General features: G+C 44.1%; 1 protein-coding gene across 1 annotated transcript in view; it reads right to left on the bottom strand.

The window, feature by feature from the left end:
- LOC106560266 (sec1 family domain-containing protein 2) overlaps nt 1–27,054 on the bottom strand; it is a 169,371-nt gene that overhangs the window by 104,519 nt on the left and 37,798 nt on the right. The window contains exon 4 of the mRNA XM_014122975.3: nt 24,800–24,975. Within this exon, the coding sequence (XP_013978450.3) occupies nt 24,800–24,975 (176 nt within the window). The remainder of the gene's footprint in view (nt 1–24,799; nt 24,976–27,054) is intronic.

Below are 27,054 nucleotides of genomic sequence, written 5' to 3' on the forward strand. Positions count from 1 at the left end.
AGCCAACACACAATAATAACCAGCCGCGCAGCTAGCAATACAATAACCAGCCACGCAGCTAGCAATACAATAACCAGCCACGCAGCTAGCAATACAATAACCAGCCACGCAGCTAGTAATAACCAGCCACGCAGCTAGTAATAACCAGCCACGCAGCTAGTAATAACCAGCCACGCAGCTAGTAATAACCAGCCACGCAGCTAGTAATAACCAGCCACGCAGCTAGTAATAACCAGCCACGCAGCTAGTAATAACCAGCCACGCAGTAAGTAATAACCAGCCACGCAGTATTCTCTCTACCTCTGTGTGTCTCTCTCAAATGTTCTCCCTACCTCCATCTATTTCCAGCTCATTAAACCTCTTTCTATGTCTCCCTCTACCCCATCCTTCCTATCTCTGCTTATCAGGGTGCGATTCTATTCCATCCAGACCACACTGACCCGGAGTCTCTCTCTCCTCCCAGTCTGGGAAGATAAGAATTCCTATTCCAGCAATGATAACTGAGTTTATTGTAGATATATCTTATGATTACTGAGAGCTACAATAACTCACAACTACAATAACACGTCTCTAATGAATCCAGCCAAGGCTTCACAGGAAAGCCGGTGTGTGTGATTAGGAGAATGGCTCTGGTGGCAGGGATTGGAGGTGGTGTGTGTGTAGGGAGTTGGAAAACAGTCAGCCAGGGTAAACAGCCTAGCCCTCCCCTTCTCCTCTCCCTGCCGTTTAACGGATCACCTACATTTCCCAGAATTCTTGTGTCACTCCCTGTGACCCCTCACACACCAAGAGAGAGAGCAGCTTCTCCATCAAGCATCCTCCTCAATAGCCAAACTCAACAGATTGGCTGTGTTTCTCACAATTCCTGACTCTTTTCTAGCAGTTGTTTTTCTGATATATTATATTGTGAGTTCTGACTTGTTTCTACTGTAAATGAATAGAAAGTACTGCAGAGGTTCAGAATATGTGCAGCTGTTTTCTAAATGGTGGTTTCTCAGTGCCTCTGAATTGATATTAAAGATGTATGTAGCCTTCTCTCAGAATAACAGCTTGGTATAGAACAGTGCTGTTTGTGGGAGTTTTCTGACATTCTGATTGTATAAATGTCAATATTCAGACTACAACCACCCCTTCCACCCTCTTCATCTCCATACTGTGAAAAAGTATCCTCATCCTCCCTGGTCATCTCACTTCCTGACCAGATGGTAAACACATCACTAATGCCTCGTCCAGCCTTCAACAACACTACAAACTTCAGCCCCTAAACAAGCCCATAAAACTACACCCTGTTATGGAAAGAACTGAGAGCTCCCCGCTCCCTTTTACTCCACTGGGAACTGGGCTGATAATCCAGGCAGACCAACCTACATGGTCCCATCAACATGAATCTCCTCCATCAACTTTTACCTCTATGTTTTGCTTCCAAACCTTTCTTTACCGATCTTATCTTTGAAATATTTTGTTCACTGTATCTCTACATTACTATTTTCTTTCAATCACTCCCTTCTTCAATCACCCGTCTCCTTCACTCTCCCTCTCTAGCATCCTGCTGTATCTTACATTGGTCTGCCATACAGGGTTGAGTTAGGACCGTATCAAAAGAGCTAGACCATAGACGGACCATAACAAAATAATAAGACCGCAGCCAAGCACCGCAAGGAAGTGCCTGAGGAAAGAGGTATGTCTCTCCACCTCTCTCTCCATCCTGGATGTCTGCTACCAATCCAGACACAGATAGGGGAGATATTCTGGGAAATGAGAGATGGAGAGATCAAAAGAGAGATGGTGAGATCAAAAGTTGGTGGAAAAACTGAAAGTGAAAGTAGGAACAGCCCTGCTGGACAGAGAGGACTGGTAGAATAGATGAGTTAGCAGACTTCAGATATGCAAACCTGCAGAATACAGTGTGGATTCTGCACTTTGATATGTGTACTATAATGAGCAGGATGTGGAACAGTGGTTAGAGCACCCACCAGAAGATACTGTACAATGTGGTGGTGTCAAAATCTGACTAGACCACTGAACTGATGACTTTTACATTGTTGAAGGGCGTGTGCATGTTCACTGAACTCAGTATTCCAGAGCATAAGCCTAGCAAGTCAGAGTAATTGGAGACCTACACCGTCACTGGTTGAAAAACATCTAACATTCAACCAACGGGTGCCCGCTACAGAACACTAGATTACAATTTTCTAACACATACAAGGCCACCCATACACACATCAGATCACAAACACATTATGCACATATATCGTCTTCATGTCAAAGGCTTTCAGCTACAGACAACTCCCTCCCGCCATGATAAGAGGAGAGGAACAGAACAGACAACTCCGCTGTTGGCCTATTATGTTCATAACACAGCTCTCTTAAAACACAGCCATCATACATAAAACACAGGGACATACAGTGGCTTGCAAAAGTATTCACTCCCCTTGGCATTTTTCCTATTTTGTTGCCTTACAACCTGAAATTAAAATTGATTTTTGGGGGGGTTTGTATCATTTGACTTACACAACATGTCAACCACTTTGAAGATGCAAAATATTTTTTCTTGTGAAACAAACTTCAGCGTGCATAACTATTCACCCCCCCAAAGTCAATACTTTGTAGAGCCACCTTTTGCAGCAATTGCAGCTGCAAGTCTCTTGGGGTATGCCTCTATAAGCTTGGCACATATAGCCACTGGGATCTTTGCCCTTTCTTCAAGGCAAAACTGCTTCAGTGCCTTCAAGTTGGATGGGTTCCGCTGGTGTACAGCAATCTTTAAGCCACACAACAGATTCTCAATTGGATTGAGGTCTGGGCTTTGACTAGGCCATTCCAAGACATTTAAAGTTTCCCCTTAAACCACTCGAGTGTTGCTTTAGCAGTGTGCTTAGATTCATTGTCCGGCTGGAAGGTGAACCTCCGTCCCAGTCTCAAATCTCTGGAAGACAAACAGGTTTCCCCTCAAGAATTTCCCTGTATTTAGCGCCATCCATCATTCATTCAATTCTGACCAGTTTCCCAGTCCCTGCCGATGAAATACAACCCCACATCATGATGCTGCAACATCCATGCTTTACTGTGGGGATGGTGTTCTCGGGGTGATGGGAGGTGTTGGGTTTGTGCCAGACATAGCATTTTCCTTGATGGCCAAAAATCTCAATTTTAGTCTCATCTGACCAGAGTACCTTCTTCCATATGTTTGGGGAGTCTCCCACATGCCTTTGGCGAACACCAAATGCGTTTGCTTATTTTTGTTCTTCAACCAATGTCTTTTTTCGGGCCACTCTTCCGTAAAGCCCAGCTCTGTGGCGTATATGGCTTAAAGTGGTCCTATGGACAGATACTCCAATCTCCGCTATGGAGTTTTGCAGCTCCTTCAGGGTTATCTTTGGTCTCTTTGTTGCCTCTCTGATTAATGCCCTTCTTGCCTGGTCCGTGAGTTTTGGTGGGCGGCCCTATCTTGGCAGGTTTGTTGTTTAATAATGGATTTAATGGTGCTCCGTGGGATGTTCAAAGTTTCAAATATTTTTTTATAACCCAACCCTGATCTGTACTTCTCCACAACTTTGTCCCTGACCTGTTTGGAGAGGTCCTTGGTCTTCATGGTGCCGCTTGCTTGGTGGTGCCCCTTGCTTAGTGGTGTTGCAGACTCTGGGGCCTTTCAGAACAGGTGTATATATACTGAAATCATGTGACAGATCATGCAACACCTAAATAAAGTCCACCTGTGTGCAATCTAATAAATTATATGACTTCTGAAGGTATTTGGTCGCACCAGTTCTTATTTAGGGGCTTCATAGCAAAGGGGGTGAATACATATGCACACACCACTTTTGCTGTTTTTTTTATTTTTCAGAATTTTTTTAAACAAGTTATATTTTTAATTTCACTTCACCAATTTGGACTATTTTGTGTATGTCCATTACATGAAATCCAAATAAAAATACATTTAAATTATAGGTTGTAATGCAACAAAATAGGAAAAACTCCAAGGGGGATGAATACTTTTGCAAGGCACTGTATGTGTGTGTAAGAGATATATATTGCATATTTCACTTGCTTTAGCAATGTAAACATATGTTTCCCATACCAATAAAGCCTTTAAATTAAAGTGAATGAGAGAATATGGATCATGTCTGTAATGACCTCGTAAGAGCATGAAGAACGTAACTGGTTTCTGTTGTAAAACAGCTTTTAGGCCCATTTACCAATCCTATCCCCTAATACCATCACCAGCTCCATTATCAAATCCAAACTAATGTGATGTTGCCCCTGACCCACCTTTAGTATCACACTGAACTGTCACTAAGAGAGAGACAGAGAGGCAGAAAGAGAGAGGCAGAGACAGAGCGAGAATATGGCAGGCGTATGAGCCACCCCACTCCCCCTCCTTAACCCCCTCTCGTCCACCCTAACCAAACCCACTCATAATTAGCGGTTTGGCGTCGGGGCTCGTTTTGGGTTACTTTCATTCCTTTTGCCATTTTCATGAAAACAACACTGGTACAAACAGGCCCACACGTGTCCATCTAGTCAGAACAATAGGCAGAGAGAGACGAAGCAATTGAGTTTTCCACAGATGAAAGCTAGAGGGGGAAACATGGAGAAACAAGTGAGGTTTTGCCTACATGTGTTTCCGAGTGTATTTTTCCAGTTGTATAAAGTATGGCGTAGTTTGCTTTTACAATGCAAACCATCAGGGCAGACGATGGAAAAACTCACTCAGTTTGACAGTATCTTCAACCATGTTCAGCATTATAACCCTGCTCAGAGTTCTACCTATACTCCAACCTTACCTGACCTTGTGTTATCATTGTTAAATAGTCATGAAAAGCATCATACATTCTAACTAACCATGCTTTAGGGTTTTACATGTGTTATCGATAAACATGTCCAGTGCTTTGACCATTGTTCTCAGACCTTTATAACATTCAGATGACTGCCTTGGTTATGAACATAGAGAGATATTTACTGCTGAAGGCAACTCTGGTCTGGGTTTGGAATTAGTACTGATCCTTCACAGAAACAGGAGATCTGACAGTATGCGGTTATATGGTCTTCATTTACACTGCAGGAACCAGATTCATCCCTCTGGAATACAATGAGGGGACCCATATCTACCAATCACCACATGACACCAATCAGGCTATAAACAAAAAAAAAGAAAGAGAGTGAATCTCAAACACAAAAATATGTACACACACTCAGTCTTAGCGCTGGTGTAATTTTAGGGAAATGGGTGTGAGTACGTGTGTGTCTGGAAGGATCAGTGTATGTTGGATGATGTGTCAGCCAGCTGTCAATCACACAGCTCTCAGAGCTCCATCCCTTTTGCCTGGCCACCCATCTACATCGCTCCGGTCAAACTAACGTTTCAGAGGAGGCGCAGAGTGGGAGGGAGAAAGGAGGTAGCCTATTGAAACAAATTGGGGATGAAGAGAGATATAGGAGGGAGGGATAGAAGGATATTTAAGCATTTCCAGACCCTAGCAGACATCTCCCCCTGTCTGTGTCCATCTGTCAATCACACTGTGAGGGGGTAGGAAGGTAGCAGGGGGGCTGCCCCCAGAAAGCTCTCCACAGAAGAGTTTCATTTCATAGCCATTGATTCCAAGAACAACAAAAGTGAACCCCTCCCCCCGTCAAAGGAAAAGGCAGCAGGCATTTCTTTCATCCACATATTTCCTCACAAATGCAAAGACCAACTTCAGTTGAAATAAAGCTGAGTTAAAAAACAGATAAATCCAACGTTGTCAAAACATATAAACACATGACGTTGGACAGGACTGGAGTTCTGTATACTGCGGTTGCTCAAATCAAACATGGTCCTCTCTGCCAACCAACCGGCGCTCGGGACTCCTGGATGCTGAGAGAATAGCATTACATCCCATTGTGATAGCATGGGTCTTTTGCCATGATTCAATCTGACAGAAAATAACATATCTCTTCTCAGGGCAAAGTTCATCCGAGACATGGCTGACAAGGACCACGCGGTTCCTTTAATTAAGACATTGTAGACGAACAGAAAGGTCAAAGAGTGGGCTCAGGTTATGGCTAACATGAGTATATCGTTTCCTAAACCCTGCCTGAGGTGATTCACCTGTGTGACGAGTGCAACACATAACATCACCCTGCTACAGACCGATAAACGCCAAACCCATCATATTATACTTCATCTGGACCTATGTTGTTGGGTTTCACGGGCTAACATTGCATCAGAGCACCTGGGAATTGTTGGTAATTAATGACAGGGTATAAGGGTGGCAGGATTCTGTCTCTGATTGACCTTTACCATGGAGATTGGGGTAACAGGGAGTCCAGTTCCATTTGGTTGAGTGCATCCCTGGAGCGAGAGAGGGGGGTCTGCAGGGTGGGCATGAGTAAGCACTAAGTACTGGGGTGGGGAAGAGGGGGTGACAGGGGGATTGGGGCAGGACTGAAGGGGCCCAGGGGTCTTAGATGTGTAAAATTACAGGGTTTTACCATCCAATTCACCCCTGTGTCAACAAAGAAGGAGTCTGTGCTCCATCCAGGGAACTGTGGGCAGTAGAGGGTGCTACCAGTCTGCTGTCTGCCAATTCAGACTGCCCAGGAACCTATAGGCCAACAGGGCCCTATCCATGGTGCCCAGATCAGCTCTGAGCATCCCATAAGGGACTGAAAAGTCCACTGTCCACCCACACACAGACTGGTCATTCATCATCACACTCACACATTCCTGTCAGTCAGGTTTCCATCTGTACAGCATGGACATGCTGGGGTTAACCCTCTACAGCCCAATCATCCATTATAGCCCCTAAAATGTATTAATTCTCTCATGCTTAACTCTTCAATCAGATACGCCCTTTATCCTCGGTTGTTCAATCACCATGAAAACTTCAATCTACTCTCATGACCCTCCGCAGAGGACGGATGGACACACACTCCCTCTGGCATGTGACCTCTGCTGGCCTGTGCTCAGCAGGTAGTGACAAATGAGATGATAGCTATTCTCTGCTGAGGTGGATCTGGTAGAAGGCTGAGCAGTCTCGTTCCACCACAGAAAGCACAAGAAAGAGGTTTGACACCCACCATCTCCAATTCTGAAATAGTTTCTGTAGTTAGAAACATAAGATGAGCATTCCTGAAACATTATTTTGTTGAAATATTATTTTTACTCAAATTGGCCATTTGAATTCATAGGATTCATAAAATATTAAATAAACAAATAAACAAACAAAGATATAAATAAATAAATAAATAAATAAATAAAGGACCCAGCATCCGATTTGGACCAAACCTCTTAACAATGATTAAGACATGTGGAATCCAAATAAATGGTCAAAAGCCATTCACGAACCTCCCCAAACCAAGCCCACAAACAAAGGCCAGTATGCAGTATCAGTTCTCTATGTTTGACAAGTAGTTTGAAGCTGTGACTTGGAGTATTCTTTATTCATACTATGTATTCTCAGTGAATTTGGTGATGGGGGGGGCTTGGTGTGGGGTTTGGGGGGGGGGGGGGGGTCTGTGGGTGGCTTTTGACCATTTATTTAGACTCCACACGTCTGAGTATTGCTAAGTGGTTTCGTCAAAATCGGATGTTGGGTTTTATATATATATATATATATATATGAATATTATATGAATTCTATACATTTATTTGGATGCAATCAATTAGCTTGATTTGTGAGAGTTCAAATTGACGTTCAACAAAATAATGTTGAAGAAATGTTTATCCTATCCGTTTCTAACTACAGAAACCATTTCAAAACAATCCGAGATGGTGAGTGTCATGGCTTGCTGACATGAAATGGAACGCCCTGATGTCATGGGACACAGCAGGAAGCACAGCCAATGTTACAGCCTGAGCGCACGCACATACTGAGCGCACGCACATAGACCCATACAAACAAAGTGTTCAGAGGAACAAGAAGGTGTAAGGATATCAGGCCAATACATATACCTACTTAATGCATCTACAATAAAAAAGAACTATGCCATAATCAGTATAAGCAGGGGAATTGATAATCCAAACTAATAGACAAATGAACTGAAAGGTAGATGAGGTGTAGAGTCAGCAGGATGAGGAGAGGGTTCCAGCTGAATGCGTTACTACAGGGTCCGTCTGGGACACTAGGTCACTGTTAGGACTCGTTCTCCAACGGCCCACCACTCTTTCCAGAACCTTCCTCATTAGATTGAAGGGATGAAAGAACAGACTGTGGGGATTTTCCCCAGTCTGTAGTCTCCAGCTGCAGCGGAGAGTGTTCAGAAGAGCCAGACGCCAAGGGGACCAGTCAGCAGACCACACTGACTTGATTCACCAGGAGAGGAGAGGTTCTATTGAGGACCGTGAGACCCTGCTCCCTACCGCACAGCAACCATCTCCCATGGAAAATCACAGTCTCAACCCAAAACACACAGAGGGGAAGACCAAACAACATAACGCTACACAGAAGACAACATCACCTACAGTTAAAGTTAGAAGTTTACATACACTTAAGTTGGAGTCATTAAAACTCGTTTTTCAACCACTCCACACATTTCTTGTTAACAAACTATAGTTTTGGCAAGTTGGTTAGGACATCTACTTTGTGCATGACACAAGTAATTTTTCCAACAATTGTTTACAGACAGATTAGTTCACTTATAATTCACTGTATCACAATTTCAGTGGGTCAGAAGTTTACATTACACTCAGTTGACTGTGCCTTTAAACAGCAAATTCCAGAAAATAATGTCATGGCTTTAGAAGCTTCTGATAGGCTAATTGATATCAATTGGAGGTGTACCTGTGGATGCATTTCAAGGTCTACCTTCAAACTCAGTGCCTCTTTGCTTGACATCATGGGAAAATCAAAAGAAATCAGCCAAGACCTCAAATGGTAGACCTCCACAAGTCTGGTTCATCCTTGGGAGCAATTTTCAAAACTCCTGAAGGAAACACGTACATCTGTACAAACAATAGTATGCAAGAAAAACACAATGGGACCACGCAGCCGTCATACCGCTCAGGAAGGAGACGCGTTCTGTCTCCTAGAGATTAACGTACTTTGGTGCGAAAAGTGCAAATCAATCCAAAAACAACAGCAAAGGACCTTGTGAAGATGCTGGAGGAAACATGTACAAACGTATCTATATACACAGTAAAACAAGTCCTATATCGACATAACCTGAAAGGCCGCTTAGCAAGGAAGAAGCCACTGCTCCAAAACTGGCACAAACAAGCCAGACTACGGTTTGCAACTGCACATGGCAAAGATCGTACTTTTTGGAGAAATGTCCTCTGGCCTAATGAAACAAAAATAGAACTGTTTGGCCATAATGAACATCGTTATGTTTGGAGGAAAAAGGGGGAGGCTTGCAAGCCGAAGAACACCATCCCGACCGTGAAGCACGGGGGTGGCAGCATCATGTTGTGGGGGTGCTTTGCTGCAGGAGGGACTGGTGCACTTCACAAAATAGATGGCATCATAAGGCAGGAAAATTATGTGGATATATTGAAGCAACATCAGTCAGGAAGTTAAAGCTTGGTCGCAAATGGGTCTTCCAAATGGACAATGACCCCAAGCATACTTCCAAAGTTGTGGCAAAATGGCTTAAGGACAACAAAGTCAAGGTATTGGAGTGGCCATCACAAAGCCCTGACCTCAATCCCATAGAAAATGTGTGGGCAGAACTGAAAAAGCATGTGCGAACAAACCTGACTCAGTTACACCAGCTCTGTCAGGAGGAATGGGCCAAAATTCACCCAATTTATTGTGGGAAGCTTGTGGAAGGCTACCCGAAACGTTTGACCCAAGTTAAACAATTTAAAGGCAATGTTACCAAATACTAATTGAGTGTATGTAAACTTCTGACCCACTGGGAATGTGATGAAAGAAATAAAAGCTGAAATAAATCACTCTCTCAACTATTATTCTGACATTTCACATTCTTATAATAAAGTGGTCATCCTAACTGACCTAAGACAGGGATTTTTTCAGGAATTGTGAAAAACTGAGTTTAAATGTATTTGGCTAAGGTGTATGTAAACTTCCGACTTCAACTGTACATAGGTATGTGGACACAACTTGAAATTAGTGTATTCAGCTATTTCAGCCACGGCCGTTGCTGACAGGTGTATAAAATCGAGCACACATCCATGCAATCTCCATAGACAAGCATTGGCAGTAGAATGGCCTCACTGAAGAGCTCAGTGACTTTAGAAGCACAGTCATAGGATACCACCTTTCTTACAAGTCAAGTTCGTCAAATTTCTGCCCACTTGTGAAGGGGAAATGTCTTAGGAGCAACAAAGGCTCAGCCGCGAAGTGGTTGGCCACAAGCTGACAGTACGAGACCGGCGAGTGCTGAAGCGCGTAAAAAAATTGTCTGTCCTCAGTTGCAAAACTCACTACTGGAGTTCCAAACTGCCTCTGGAAGCAACATCAGCACAAGAACTGTTAGTCGGGAGCTTCATGAAATGGGTTTTCATGGCTGAGCAGCCACACACAAGCCTAAGGTCCTCATGAGCAATATCAAACGTCGGAGGCAGTGGTGTAAAGCTCGCCACCATTGGACTCTGGAGCAGTGGAAACACGTTCTCTGGAGTGATGAATTACGCCTCACCATCTGGCAGACCGACGGACACATCTGGGTTTGGTGGATGCCAGGAAAATGCTACCGGCCCGAATACATATTGCCAAATGTAAAGTTTGGTGGAGGTATGAATAATGGTCTGGGGCTGTTTTTCATGCTTCGGGCTAGGTTCTTAGTCCCAGTGAAGGGAACTCTTAACGCTACAGCATACAATGACATTCTAGACGATTCTGTGCTTCCAACTTTGTGGCAAAGGTTTGGGGAAGGCCCTTTCCTGTTTCAGCATGACAATGCCCCCGTGCATAAAGCGAGGTCCATACAGAAATGGTTTGTTGAGATCGGTATTGAAGAACATGACTGGCCTGCACAGAGCCCTGACCAAAATCCCATCAAACACCTTTGGGATGAAGTGGAACGCTGACTGCGAGCCAGGCCTAATCGCCCAACATCAGTGCCTGACCTCACTAATGCTCGTGGCTGAATGGAAGCAAGTCCCCGCAGCAAAGTTCCAACATCTAGTGGAAAGCCTTCCCAGAAGAGTGGAGGCTGTTATAGGGCATAGGGGGGACATATTAATGGCCTTGATTTTGGAATGAGACGTTCAGATATGCGTTTTAATATACAATCCGGATAAGAAAGTGTCTGATAATGGAACATTCCATAGATTTCAAGAAAAATACCACTGGTCACTAAAACGGCTGTAACTAATTCACACTAAAAGGTATTACTATTCTGATTTCAGATGTTCAACCCTCACAAAACAACAAACCTTCAATATACTCTACGTTTTTCTTTATCTTCAATAGGAAGTTGTGTGAATGGTAGTTGTTTGGGAAAATAACATATTTGAGTATTAGATACACATTTTCACAGGTGTTTATTCTTTTTTGTATTTTAATTTTTTACCCCTTTTTATCCCCAATTTCGTGGTATCCAATTGGTAGTTACAGTCTTGTCTCATTGCTGCAACTCCCATACGGACTCGAGAGAAGTGAAGGTCGAGAGCCGTCCGTCCTCCGAAATACAACCCAACCAAGCCGCACTGCTTCTTGACACAATGCCCGCTTAACCAAGCCAACCACACCAAAGTGTCAGAGGAAACACCGTACACCTGGCGACCGTGTCAGCGTGCATGGCCCGGCCCACCACAGGAGTCGCTAGAGCGAGATGGGACAAGGACATACCTGCCGGCCAAACCCTCCCCTAACCCGGACATTGTGCGCCGCCCAATGGGTCTCCCGGTCGCGGCTGGAATCGAACCTGGATTTCTAGTGGCACAGCTAGCACTGCGATGCAGTTAGCTTTCAGAATATGTATCATGTTTTCATATATGGTTTGACACCGGCAAATTTAGTTTATTAATGCACGCAGAGGTCATGGTCTTGTTGTCAGTTTTGGGATTCACATTTTTGGGAAATCCTGCCAGTAATGCAACAATGCCAATATGGCGAGTTAGTTACAGTTAGAGGTGTTCTAAAGCCTAGTGTTTCCAATCCCCTTTAACTTCTCTAGGAAAGGGGGGCAGTATTGAGTAGCTTGGATGAAAAGCGTGCCTAAAGTAAAATGCCTGCTACTCAGGCCCAAAAGCTAGAATATGCATATTATTAGTAGATTTGGATAGAAAACACTCTGAAGTTTCTAAAACTGTTTGAATAGTGTCTGAGTATAACAGAACTCATATGTCAGGCAAAAACCTGAGAAAAAATCCAACCAGGAAGTGGGAAATCTGAGGTTTGTAGTATTTCAAGTGATTGCCTATCCAATATACAGTGTCTGTGGGGTCATATTGCACTTCCTAAGGCTTCCACTAGATGTCAACAGTCTTTAGAATGTTGTTTCAGGCTTCTACTGTGAATGGGGAGAGAATAAGAGCTGATTCAGTCAGGTGTCTGGAAAATTGGCATGAGCTCCGTGAGAGCGAGCTGCCTTTCCTTTCAATTCTAAAGACAAAAGAATTGTCCGGTTGGAATATTATTGAATATTTATGATAAAAACATCCTAAAGATTGATTCTATAAATCGTTTGACATGTTTCTACAAACTGTAATGTAACTATTTTGACTTTTCGTCTGGACTAAACTCGCGAGCTTAGTGAATTTGGAGTGCTGGACTAAACGCGTGAACAAAATGGAGGTATTTGGACATAAAGATGAACTTTATCGAACAAAACAAACATTTATTGTGGAACTGGCATTCCTGGGAGTGCATTCCGATGAAGATCCTCAAAGGTAAGTGAATATTTATAATGCTATTTCTGACTTCTGTTGACTCCACAACATGGCGGGTATCTGTATGGCTTGTTTTGATGTCTGAGCGCTGTACTCAGATTATTGCAAATTTTGCTTTCGCCGTAAAGCTTTTTTGAAATCTGACAGTGCGGTTGCATTAAGGAGAAGTTTATCTATAATTCTGTGCATAACACTTGTATCTTTTATCAAAGTTTATGATGAGTATTTCTGTAAATTGATGTGCTCATTCACCGGAGGGTTTTGGAGGTAAAACATTTCTGAACATTACACGCCAATGTAAAATGGAGTTTTTGGATATAAATATGAATTTTATCGCGCAAAACATACATGTATATGTAACATGAAGTCCTATGAGTGCCATCTGATGAAGATCATCAAAGGTTAGTGATTAATTTTAGCTGTATTTCTGTTTTTTGTGCGCCTCTCCTTGCTTGGAAAATGGCTGTGTGGTTTTTCTTGTCTAGGTGCTGTCCTAACATAATCTAATGCTATGCTTTCGCCGTAAAGCCTTTTTGAAATCGGACACTGTGGTTGGATTAACGAGAAGTCTATCTTTAAAATGGTGTATAATACTTATGTGTGAGAAATTTGAATTATGAGATTTTTGTTGTAGCGTCCCACATTTCCCAGAGAGGTTAAGGTTGGGGTTAGGTAAGGGTTATGGTTAGGGTTAAGGTAAGGGTTTATGGTAGGGACATCCAAAGGATCCCGGATAGCACTGATTGTCGAGTGGTAATGATAACAGGAAGTAACATGAGTTAACATTGACCTCTGACCTAACAGTCCATCAGTCAGTTAAAAAGGTCCTTCTCTATCAACAGGTCTCTCTCTCTCTATTAAACAGTACATTAATCCGGGGGCCAGGGCCGTGCAGTGGCGGCACAGTCAGGCCTGCTGTATGTATGTAAACACAGCTGTCCCAGACCATCTTAGACTGTCTCAGGGTCCGGGGCAGGGGGGGGGAAGAGAGAGGTGGTTATTCCTGGGTTTTCTAACAGGGACAGGGAGTAAACTCCATCAGCGCTCTGCTCTCACTCCCAGTCGGCCGTCTGGGCCCACTGTAATCCCTCCCAACTAAACACAGGAAGAAAGAGATGAGTAAATAACTCCCTTCTCTGATAAACCACACTATTTTATTTTTACTTTTTTTTCTCCCCAAAGTCAGTTGAATAGGTTGGTTTGACTCATACTATAACAGTGTCAGGGACTGGGGTATGTTGTCCATATTGGTGTGTAGCATGTTTGTAGATCACCATGACACATATGAGCAGAACATGACATGCTGAACAACAAAAGAGAGAGCCTAGGAGGGTAGATGAAGAGGAAAAGAGATTACGAGAGGGGTACAGACAGAGTAAAGGTGGAGCGAGAGAGATCAATCGAGACCGAGGAAATCAAGTAAGACAGAGAGTCCCTGTCATAGCGCAAGAAAGACAGAGGGACTCCCAGCTCCCTGCTGCTCCACCGGGTTTACCGGCCGCTCTCTTCCCCCGGGGCTGAGCGGGTGTCTGGGGGATGGATGGGGGAAATGAGGCTGTAAAGCGGTGGGGAGTCTGAGGGGTCAGCGACGATGGACTCCTGGATGTCTCAGACCAGCATATCACACAGTCATTCACACTCATTTGTTACAGTCTCCAGCCCCCTACAACGTCACGATGCCTTGTGGGGGTAGACAGGGGGCAGCAGTAGCAGACAGTCCAGAGAGGGAATGAACGTCTCGGCTGGCTGGCTGGCTGGCTGGCTGGGGGACAGGCTCCATACCCCTGGGGTAAAGACAATTACAGGCTTAAAGCCCCTCGGTCTGTGGCATGCAGCTCAGATAAGAGACAAGGTACAGAGAGGACCCGGACAATATTGCAATTTTTCCTATTTCAGTACAAGTTACACTAAACTGGTTGTGTTGACCAGAATAGACTGCATATTGTTCTGCTTATTAACTTTCTCTGATTTATCTGTCTAGATGTGGCTATACAGTACATAACGAAAAACTAAGTTTTGTAAAGTACATTTTTTGCAAACCTCTGACACTGCAGGGCCTATCATGGCTTTATGTTTGAGCTTGTGCAGGAGAAGTCAGGGGTTAAGGTTCAGGGGATAGAGGTCAAGAGTCTTGCAGAAGGGGCAGACAAGACTAACTGGAGGCTGATGAGGCGCGTGGGTTACTAGGCTGCAGCCTGCAGGTTAACAATACCTCAGAGCTCAGACAGACAGATACATAAAGATAACCTACGAACAACATATACCCTTCCAGACAATCCGTCTGACAGAGAGACAGGCATACATTACATTCATGGCACATTAGTACAATAGAAAAGCCATACAAATAGAAACACGCATTCAAACATAGTAAACAGAGTCAGATAGCCAGAAATAGCAACCCACAGACAATCAGATGGGGATATGAGTCTGGCTGGCTGTTCTAGTAATGTGTGACCCAGCGGCAGGGGGATAGAGCAGAAGCCTCGTTCTGACCAGTATTAACTGGCATCTGGAATGTTATGAGAGGCAGGCCGTGCTAATCTCAGCAGAGCTAGAGAAACAGGCTTGGGTGGAGAGGTCAGCTCTGCTCTCTGATTACTACGGACTGTTAATGAACAACAGACACCACACCATGACTGACTGTTAATGAACAACAGACACCACACCATGACTGACTGACTGGTTAATGAACAACAGACACCACACCATGACTGACTGACTGGTTAATGAACACCAGACACCACACCATGACTGACTGACTTGTTAATGAACAACAGACACCACACCATGACTGACTGACTTGTTAATGAACACCAGACACCACACCATGAATGACTGACTGGTTAATGAACAACAGACACCACACCATGACTGACTGACTTGTTAATGAACAACAGACACCACACCATGACTGACTGGTTAATGAACAACAGACACCACACCATGAATGACTGACTGGTTAATGAACAACAGACACCACACCATGAATGACTGACTGGTTAATGAACAACAGACACCACACCATGACTGACTGACTGGTTAATGAACAACAGACACCACACCATGACTGACTGACTGGTTAATGAACAACAGACACCACACCATGACTGACTGACTGGTTAATGAACAACAGACACCACACCATGACTGACTGGTTAATGAACAACAGACACCACACCATGAATGACTGACTGGTTAATGAACAACAGACACCACACCATGAATGACTGACTGGTTAATGAACAACAGACACCACACCATGACTGACTGACTGGTTAATGAACAACAGACACCACACCATGACTGACTGACTGTCGCTATCCCTTTCATATCATCATTCAATGAAGTAGTCCTACTCCCCCATGAGTTAGGCCTGCTCCCTGTTCATTCAGTTTATCACACAGTCAGTCTTTCAGAGAGATTGTATCCCTCACTAACTGGCTCAGTCACTAGCTTGTCAATGGGAGGAATGTAGTACATGTATCGTTTGGAAGTAGCTCTGTCTGGGCTGTTGGTGTAGAAGTAGCTAGTGTGATGTTCCCGGGGAGGGGTTGTTGAGGCTCTCCCAGCTGCCCCCCCACTCGTCTAGCACTAGTCCCAGGATGCACACAGGCCCTGTGATAGTGGGCTCGGTACGTCCCAAACCTGCCCCATTCAGACCAACACTCCTCCATTCCAGGGTCCCTGGGTCCACAGCATGGCACATAGCAGGGGGCAGATGCAAGGGCAGCATTGGTAGGTAGGGTGGCAGTGTCCCGAACCTTGAGGTAAAGGACTACTCCAAGGTAATTACTGTACCTGAACTGCCCCCTTCATTACACTGTAAACACCCTAAACTAACACCACCTATCACACATCTAGCTAGATCACTGGCCAACCACCATGGTCAGCCTACACAACTACATCTATATCACTACAACCACATCTTTATCACAAAAATAAAAACTATTTCACCCTATAACCATTCCAATATGCTGTAACTAACTTCTAACATGAGAGAAAACATACAATTCGAGCTTCTACTTTTAAAAATCCACCTTTCCAGAAACAAGTCTCTCACCGTTGCCGCTTGCTATAGACCACCCTCTGCCCCCAGCTGTGCCCTGGACACCATATGTGAATTGATTGCCCCCCATCTATCTTCAGAGCTCGTGCTGCTAGGTGACCTAAACTGGGACATGCTTTACACCCCGGCCATCCTACAATCTAAGCTTGATGCCCTCAATCTCACACAAATGATCCATGAACCCACCAGGTACAACCCCAAATCCGTAAACACGGGCACCCTCATAGATATCATCCTAACTAACTCGCCCTCCAAATACACCTCTGCTGTTTTCAATCAAGATCTCAGCGATCACTGCCTCATTGCCTGCATCCGTAATGGGTCCGCGGTCAAACGACCACCCCTCATCAATGTCAAACGCTCTCTAAAACACTTCAGCGAGCAGGCCTTTCTAATCGACCTGGCCAAGGTATCCTGGAAGGATATTGACCTCATCCCGTCAGTAGAGGACGCCTGGAGATTCTTTAAAAGTGCCTTCCTCACCATCTTAAATAAAAGCATAACACCATTAAAAAAATGTAGAACCAGGAATAGATATAGCCCTTGGTTCTCTCCAGACCTGTCTGCCCTTGACCAGCACAAAAACATCATGTGGTGTTCTGCATTAGCATCGAATAGCCCCCGTGATATGCAAATGTTCAGTTAGGAACCAATATACCAATAAGTTAGGAACCAGTATACACAGGCAGTTAGGAAAGCTAAGGCTAGCTTTTCAAGCAGAAATTTGCATCCTGTAGCACAAACTCAAAAAAGTTCTGGGACACTATAAAGTCCATGGAGAATAAGAGCACCTCCTCCCAGCTGCCCACTGCACTGAGGCTAGGAAACAGTGTCACCACCGATAAATCCACTATAATTGAGAATTTCAATAAGCATTTTTCTACGGCTGGCCACGCTTTCCACCTGGCTACCCCTCCCCCGATCAACAGCCCTCCACTCCCCACAGCAACTCGCTCAAGCCTCCCCCAATTCTCCTTCACCCAAATCCAGATAGCTGATGTTCTGAAAGAGCTGCAAAATCTGGACCCCTACAAATCAGCAGGGCTAGACAATCTGGACCCTCTCTTTCTAAAATGATCTTCCGAAATTGTTGCAGCCCCTATCACTAGCCTGTTCAACCTCTCTTTTGTATCGTCTAAGATTCCCAAAGATTGGAAAGCTGCCACGGTCATCCCCCTCTTCAAAGGGGAGACACTCTAGACCCAAACTGTTACAGACCTATATCTATCCTACCCTGCCTTTCTAAGGTCTTCAAAAGCCAAGTTAACAAACAGATTACCGACCATTTCGAATCCCACCTCACCTTTTCCACTATGCAATCTAGTTTCAGAGCTGGTCACGGGTGCACCTCAGCCACGCTCAAGGTCCTAAACGATATCATAACCGTCATCGATAAGCAACATTACTGTGCTGCCGTATTCATTGACCTGGCCAAGGCTTTCGACTCTGTCAATCACCACATTCTTATCGGCAGACTCAACAGCCTTGGTTTCTCTAATGACTGCCTCGCCTGGTTCACCAATTACTTCTCTGATAGAGTTCAGTGTGTCAAATCGGAGGGCCTGTTGTCCGGACCTCTGGCAGTCTCAATGGGGGTGCCACAGGGTTCAATTCTCGGGCCGACTTTCTTCTCTGTATGCATCAATGATGTCGCTCTTGCTGCTGGTGATTCTCTGATCCACCTGCACGCAGACGACATCATTCTGTATACCTCTGGCCCTTCTTTGGACACTGTGTTAACTAACCTCCAGACGAGCTTTAATGCCATACAACTCTCCTTCCGTGGCCTCCAACTGCTCTTAAATGCAAGTAAAACTAAATGCATGCTCTTCAACCGATAGCTGCCCGCACCTGCCCGCCCGTCCAGCATTACTACTCTGGACGGTTCTGACTTAGAATATGTGGACAACTACAAATACCTAGGTCTCTAATTAGACTGTAAACACTCCTTCCAGACTCACATTAAGCATCTCCAATCCAAAATGAAATCTAGAATCGGCTTCCTATTTCGCAACAAAGCATCCCTCGCTCATGCTGCCAAACATACCCTCGTAAAACTGACCATCCTACCGATCCTCGACTTCGGGATGTCATTTAAAAAATAGCCTCCAACACTCTACTCAACAATTTGGATGCAGTCTATCACAGTGCCATCCGTTTTGTCACCAAAGCCCCATATACTACCCCCCACTACGACCTGTACGCTCTCTTTGGCTGGCCCTCGCTTCATACTCGTCGCCAAACCCACTGGCTCCAGGTCATCTACAAGTGTCTGCTAGGTAAAGCCCCGCCTTATCTCAGCTCACTGGTCACCATAGCAGCACCCACCCGTAGCACGCACCCCAACAGGTATATCTCACTGGTCACCCCCAAAGCCAATTCTTCCTTTGGCCGCCTTTCCTTCTAGTTCTCTGCTACCAATGACTGGAACAAACTGCAAAAATCACTGAAGCTGGAGACTCATATCCCCCTCACTAGCTTTAAGCACCAGCTGTCAGAGCAGCTCACAGATCACTGCACCTGTACATAGTGCACCTGTACATAGCCCATCTGTAAATAGCCCATCCACCTACCTCATCCCCATACTGTATATATTTATTTATCTTGCTCCTTTGTACCCCAGTATCTCCACTTGCACATTCATATTATATATACAGTGGGGGAAAAAAGTATTTGATCCCCTGCTGATTTTGTACGTTTGCCCACTTACAAAGAAATGATCAGTCTATCATTTTAATGTTAGGTTTATTTGAACAGTGAGAGACAAAATAACAAAAAAAGAATCCAGAAAAACACATGTCAAAAATTTTATAAAATGATTTGCATTTTAATGAGGGAAGTAAGTATTTGATCCCTCTGCAAAACATGATTTAGTACTTGGTGGCAAAACACTTGTTGGCAATCACAGAGGTCAGACGTTTCTTGTAGTTGGCCAACAGGTTTTAACACATCTCAGGAGGGATTTTGTTCCACTCCTCTGTGCAGATCTTCTCCAAGTCATTAAGGTTTCGAGGCTGACGTTTGGCAACTCGAACCTTCAGCTCCCTCCACAGATTTTCTATCGGATTAAGGTCTGGAGACTGGCTAGGCCACTCCAGGACCTTAATGTGCTTCTTCTTGAGCCACTCCTTTGTTGCCTTGGCCGTGTGTTTTGGGTCATTGTCATGCTGGAATACCCATCCACGACCCATTTTCAATGCCCTGGATGAGAGAAGGATGTTCTTACCAAAGATTTGACGGTACATGGCCCCGTCCATCATCCCTTTGATGCAGTGAAGTTGTCCTGTCCCCTTAGCCGAAAAACACCCCCAAAGCATAATGTTTCCACCTCCATGTTGACGGTGGAGATAGTGTTCTTGGGGTCATAGGCAGCATTCCTCCTCCTCCAAACACGGCGAGTTGAGTTGATGCCAAAGAGCTCCATTTTGGTCTCATCTGACCACAACACGTTCACCAGTTGTCCTCTGAATCATTCAGACGTTCATTGGCAAACTTCAGACGGGCATGTATATGTATTCTTGAGCAGGGGGACCTTGCGGGTGCTGCAGGATTTCAGTCCTTCACGGCGTAGTGTGTTACCAATTGTTTTCTTGGTGACTATGGTCCCAGCTGCCTTGAGATCATTGACAAGATCCTCCCGTGTACTTCTGGGCTGATTCCTCACCGTTCTCATGATCGTTGCAACTCCACGAGGTGAGATCTTGCATGGAGCCTCAGGCCAAGGGATATTGACAGTTATTTTGTGTTTCATCCATTTGCGAATAATCGCACCAAATGTTGTCACCTTCTCACCAAGCTGCTTGGCGATGGTCTTGTAGCCCATTCCAGCCATGTGTAGGTCTACAATCTTGTCCCTGACATCCTTGGAGAGCTCTTTGGTCTTGGCCATGGTGGAGAGTTTGGAATCTGATTGATTGATTGCTTCTGTGGACAGGTGTCTTTTTTACAGGTAACAAGCTGTGGTTAGGAGCACTCCCTTTAAGAGTGTGCTCCTAATCTCAGCTCGTTACCTGTATAAAAGACACCTGGGAGCCAGAAATGTTTCTGATTGAGAGGGGGTAAAATACTTATTTCCCTCATTAAAATGCAAATCAATTTATAACATTTTTGACATGCATTCTTCTGGATATTTGTGTTGTTATTCTGTCTCTCACTGTTCAAATAAACCTACCATTAAAATTATAGACTGATCCTTTCTTTATCAGTGGGCAAACGTACAAAATCAGCAGGGATCAAATACGTTTCCCCCCCACTGTATTATTCTGCACATCTACCATTATAGTGTTCAATTGCTATATTGTAATTACTTCGCCACCATGGCCTATTTATTGCCTTACCTCCCTTATCCTAACTCATTTGCACATACTGTATATAGACTTTGTCTACTGTATGTTTGTTTATTCCATGTGTAACTCTGTGTTGTTGTATGTGTCGAACTGCTTTTCTTCATCTTGGCCAGGTCGCAGTTGTTCTCAACTAGCCTACCTGGTTAAATAAAGGTGAAATGAAAAATAAAAAATACCTACATGTGTTTTATAGTAGTAAATATCCTGTTGGGTGGTTTTTAGTCAGATATTGTTTCACTGTTAACCACTGAGTGAATGGGAGGGCAGAGGTTAAAGGTGTCGACCTTATCACAGGAAGGCCTGACCTGACCTCACAGGACCTCCAGTCTCATGGTTACAGTCTGTTGCCATGGCCTAACTAAGCTTACACCACCACCTTGGTCTGGGACTGTGTCCATCAGCTCTGCCCCACTGCTCCCCTCACACACTCAGGCAGGGTAAACAGGGCAACTGCCACACCAGCCAGAGAAAAGAGCCATTTCATCCAGCCATGCAGTTTCCAATGTAATTACCCTTCTCTGTGTCCACACTGTAGCCAGAGCCCAAACATCGTGGTGAGATGAAATCAACAGAGAGAGGGAGAGGAGCACACAGAAACTCATTTAACTTAATACCTCAATAAAACTGGGGCTCACATTACGAGTCCGTTTTGATTGCAAACATCAACTCTCACGTCACGAGTCAAGCTGCAAGGCTTGATTGTGAGATCTGATTTCCAGACCTGGGTTAAAAAAACATGTGCATTTTAGTATCTGGTATTTAAAATACTTTTTGTTGTGCATTTGAGTATTTTCAAATACACATACCAAAACACTGACTCAAATACACCCCCATGCATTTAACCCAGGTAATTGAAAATAGTATTTGAAAAGACTGTCAAAACACTTTCCAAGTGTATTTTCAAATAAATAAAAATATGCAACTACTTCTTATTTCAATTATAGCTACTTACTTTGCAAATGCAGTACCAGTCAAAAGTTTGGACACACCTACTCATTCCAGGGTTTTTCTTTATTTAAAAAATATTCTACATTGTAGAATAATATTGAAGACATCAAAACTATGAAATAACATACATCTAATCATGTAGTAAACAAAAAAGTGTTAAATCAAAATATATTTTATATTTGAGATTCTTCAATGTAGCCACCCTTTGCCTTGATGACAGCTTTGCATACTCTTGGCATTCTCTCAACCAGCTTCATGAGGTAGTAACATGGAATGCATTTTAATTAACAGGTGAGCCTTATTAAAAGTTAATTTGTGGAATTGCTTTCCTTCTTTAATGCATTTGAGCCAATCAGTTGTGTTGTGACAAGGTAGGGGAGGTAAACAGATATCCTTATGGCAAGAACAGCTCAAATAAGCAAAGAGAAAAGACAGTCCATCATTACTTTAAGACATGAAAGTCAGTCAATGCGGAACATTTCAAGAACTTTGAAAGTTTCTTTAAGTGCAGTCGCAAAAACCATCAAGCACTATGATGAAACTGTCTCTCATGAGGACCGCCATAGGAAAGGAAGACCCAGAGTTACCTCTGCTGTAGAGGATATGTTCATTAGAGTTACCAGCCTCAGAAATTGCAGCCCAAATAAATGCTTCACAGAGTCCAAGTAACAGACACATCTCAACATCAACTGTTCAGAGGAGACTGCGTGAATCAGGCCTTCATGGTCGAATCGCTGCAAAGAAACCCCCTACTAAAAGACACCAATAAGAAGAAGAGACTTGCTTGGGCCAAGAAACACGAGCAATGGACATTCGACAGGTGGAAAACTGTTCTTTGGTCTGATGAGTCCAAATTTTTGGTTCCAACCTCCGTGTCTTAGTGAGACGCAGAGTAGGTGAAGGGATGATCTCCGCATGTGTAGTTCCCACCGTGAAGCATGGAGGAGGAGGTGTGATGGTGCTTTGCTGGTGACACTGTCTGTGATTTATGTAGAATTCAAGGCACACTTAACCAGCACGGCTACCACAGCATTCTGCAGCGATACACCATCCCATCTGGTTTGTGCTGAGTAGGACTATCATTTGTTATTCAACAGGACAATGACCCAACAAACCTCCAAGCTGTGTAAGGGCTATTTGACCAAGAAGGAGAGTGGTGGAATGCTGCATCAGATGACCTGGCCTCTACAATCAACACCACCTCAACCCAATTGAGATGGTTTGGGATGAGTTGGACCGCAGAATAAAGGAAAAGCAGCCAACAAGTGCTCAGCATATGTGGGAACTCCTTCAAGACTGTTGGAAAAGCATTCCAGGTGACGCTGGTTGAGAGAATGCCAAGAGCGTGCAAAGCCGTCATCAAGGCAAAGGGTGGCTACTTTGAAGAATCTCAAATATAAAATATATTTTGATTTGTTTAACACTTTTGGTTACTACATGATTCCATGTGTGTTATTTCATAGTTTTGATGTCTTCACTATTATTCTACAATGTAGAACATAGTAAAAATAAAGAAAAACCCTGGAATGGGTAGGTGTGTCCAAACTTTTGACTGGTACTGTATGTGAAAGTCATTGAGATATTTGAAATGGTATTTGAACCCAGGTCTGCTGATTTCCCAAGAATGTGTTTTGAATGGGGTTCCAAACATACACAAACAAAAACAATACTCACTTGAGATCAGATGGTTATCACTGGGTCTACCTGGTATCTATTTTTACCTGAGGACACATTTTCCACTTTCTTCTATAAATGCCTGCTGACTACTATGATACTGAAGCTGAAAGGCAGAGTGGACTTGTGAGAACAAATGAGGTCAGAAGGGTACAGAACAAACAAGGAGTAATATGGCTTGATGTGGACTAACATGGTACGAAGGATACTGGTACCAAATAAGCCGAAGCATCTTCCTCCCAGGAGCTCAGCTAAGAAACAAGATTTACAAGGTTGTTTTCAAATTCCACATTGGCATGGGACGCTGGCAGACGCAGGCCAGTTTTGTTTTTCTGTGATTTACTTTAATAAGTTCCTTAATACTGTGCTGTCCTGCTGCTGGCTTTACAGCTTCAGGAATATAAAGATACTATGAAAACAGAGGTAAAGAGGAGGAGGAAATGGCTTTGGAATAGAGTAGTATTAGTTAGACTCTAGAACATGGCGCCTTACCGCTCTCAGTCTCCACTCAGAGTGAGCCTCTAAACTGTCTGCAGACCACTGCTATCGGTCAGAGGAGTGATGAGACACACTTCTGCTGTTTACTCTTTCTCTTGTCCTCTCAGTCTCTCTCTGTCCCCTTCTCCAGTAACCTCGGACCCTGCCATGGTCTGACAGACGTGCACATCCGCCCCAGTCCATCCTGGTAAACTGCTTCCTTTTCTCCCGTTCGCCCCAACAACTCTAAACACTGACTGGAAAGCAGGCTATTCCCCCCAGAAGTTTACACAGGATCTGCATGTTTTTTTTCTCCTACAAACACAACTGGATGTGTTTATAAACCACAGTAGAGAGAGTCACAGTGCGTTTTTCTCTCTCTGACAGACAGTTTATCCCAACAAAGTTGTGGTCACCTTGCCTCACCAGTGTCACCCCCCCAGTCAGGGGTCCCAATGGGGCAGGGTGGGGTGGCGGAGTGTGTGTGTGTCCAGGGTGTGTGTAGTATACCTGCAGGAGGAGCCTCTCAAAAGCAAGGCAGGAGTCCCAGCGGGGCAGTGTGGGGTGACGGAGGGTCTGGGCAGTGGCCAGGCCCAGCTGTATTACCGCACAGTGACTCTCTAGAGCCCCCCAGTTGCTCTTAAACAGCTGCACGTAGGAACACAGCTGCTCCGGGGTCACACGGCCTGACAGAGGGAGAGACAAAACCGACATGAGGAAATAATATTAATTTCTTATTAATCTATTCAATGTAATTTAATTAACCAGTCGATCATACAACCGATAACATAGTATTGTATGGTTCAGTGCATACACACTAGCATACTCATACTAGTCTGCCTGGGGTGGAAGCCTGTTAAAGTCAGGGTAAAGTCAGCTCAGGCATACAGAGAGTGTGTGAGTGATACCATAGCAGACCATAATATTATCTCAGAGAGCCAGATTCCACAGGCAGAGGAGAGAGAAGAGAAGCTTGGAGGAGATGGCTGTGATAACCTTAGCCATAATCATGTATTGGGCATACTGTATTTTCTGTGAAAGTGTGTATCTGTATCTTCAAGTGTTATTGTCAAAGTGTGAGGGTCTATGTTTTATATGAGTCATAGTGTGTGATAGAATGTGTGAAGTAGTATTTGCCCCCTTTGCAGCAAGACAATGATCCAAAACACACATTCAAGTCTACATGAAAATGGCTAAAAAGCAACAAATCTGAAGTTTTGGAATGTTTTAGTAAATGTCCAGACCTAATCCCGATTGAGATGTTGTGGCAGGACTTGAAACAAGCAGTTCGTGCTTGAAAACCCACAAATGTCACTGAATTAAAGCAGTTTTGCATGGAAGCGTGGGCCAAAATTCCTCCACAGCGATGTGAGAGACTGATCAACAACTACAGGAAGTGTTTGGTTGCAGTCATTGCAGCTAAAGGTGGCACAACCAGTTATTAGGTGTAAGGGTGCAATTACTTTTTCACACAGGGGCATTGGGTGTTGCATAACTTAGTTTATGAAATAAATAAGTGTACCTTTTTTGCGTTATTTGTAAACTCAGGTTCACTTTATCTAATATCAGATTTTAATGAAGATCTGATAACATTCAGTATCAAAAACATGTTAAATTAGAGAAAATCAGAACGGGGGTAAATACTTTTTCATGGCACTGTATATACTGTGTGTGTGAGTGAGTGAGTGAGTGAGTGAGTGAGTGAGTGAGTGAGTGAGTGAGTGAGTGAGTGAGTGAGTGAGTGAGTGAGTGAGTGAGAGAACTATTGATAAGAGTCCCTGTGAGGCTGTCTAAGACTGACTAATACGTGTGAATCAGAGGTTGTCTCTGATTATTTGTCTCTGATTATTTGCAGAGCTGGCAGAGTGAAGCTGGGTTCCTCAGACTGTTTAAGACCCTCCCTCCTCTAAGGATGATTCACAGAGACGCATGAAGAAGTGGGGGAGGTGGGGGTGAGGAGGGCAGCCTGGAGGTAGAGGCAAGGGAGACGGAGAGGGGGACGGAGCGACCCCAGGACTGGGGCGAGAGGAGAGGGGTACATATTATCTCCCCATAAACCCCACTTCTTCATGTTGATGTTCAGAAGCAGGAACAGATGTGGGACTATTTCCTGTTGGATTACACAGCCAATGTTTTCTTTAGCGGGGCCAAAACACATGAATAGAGGAGAAACAGAGAGGCGGAATGAAAAATGGGGCACAACGTTCCAGAATACAAAATATAAAGTATGGAGTCATGTCAAGTACAGACATAACGACTTCAATTTAACAACTTTGTTATTAACGCTGGATTATAAAACGTGTTGAGTTTTCATCAAGAACGGTTAGACTGGCAGGGTTAACCTAACAACAAAGGACTCCTATTCACAGAAAGCAATGCCTAATGCTGAGTAACGTTCACAGTGTGCAAAACTGCTGAAACTCAGCCTGTTGGGTAATGTAGTCTTCTCACCATCCTAAACCAACCTGTATGTGCGCTCTGTGTGGCACCAACAGGCAGAACGGAAGATATGTGTTCAAAAGCGAATCAGCAAACCTTTCCAACATTAAAACATAATTGAGGAATGGACCCGGGTCCAGGAATATCCAGACAGTGAAAAGCACTATTGTGAACAGCCCTGGCCGTGGCAGTAAAAAAGCCTGGCAGTATACACAAGCATCCCCGAGCCTGATGTGCCAACAATAACTCAGCCCAGGAGTGGGAAGGAGAACCACAGCCAGGGCCAAACATAATTTAGCCCAAGAATAGGCCTGAGAGAGGGAGAT

The sequence above is a fragment of the Salmo salar genome, chromosome 10 (genome assembly GCF_965601325.2).
Source record: "Salmo salar chromosome 10, fSalSal1, whole genome shotgun sequence".
Classification (NCBI taxonomy): Eukaryota; Metazoa; Chordata; class Actinopteri; order Salmoniformes; family Salmonidae; genus Salmo; species Salmo salar.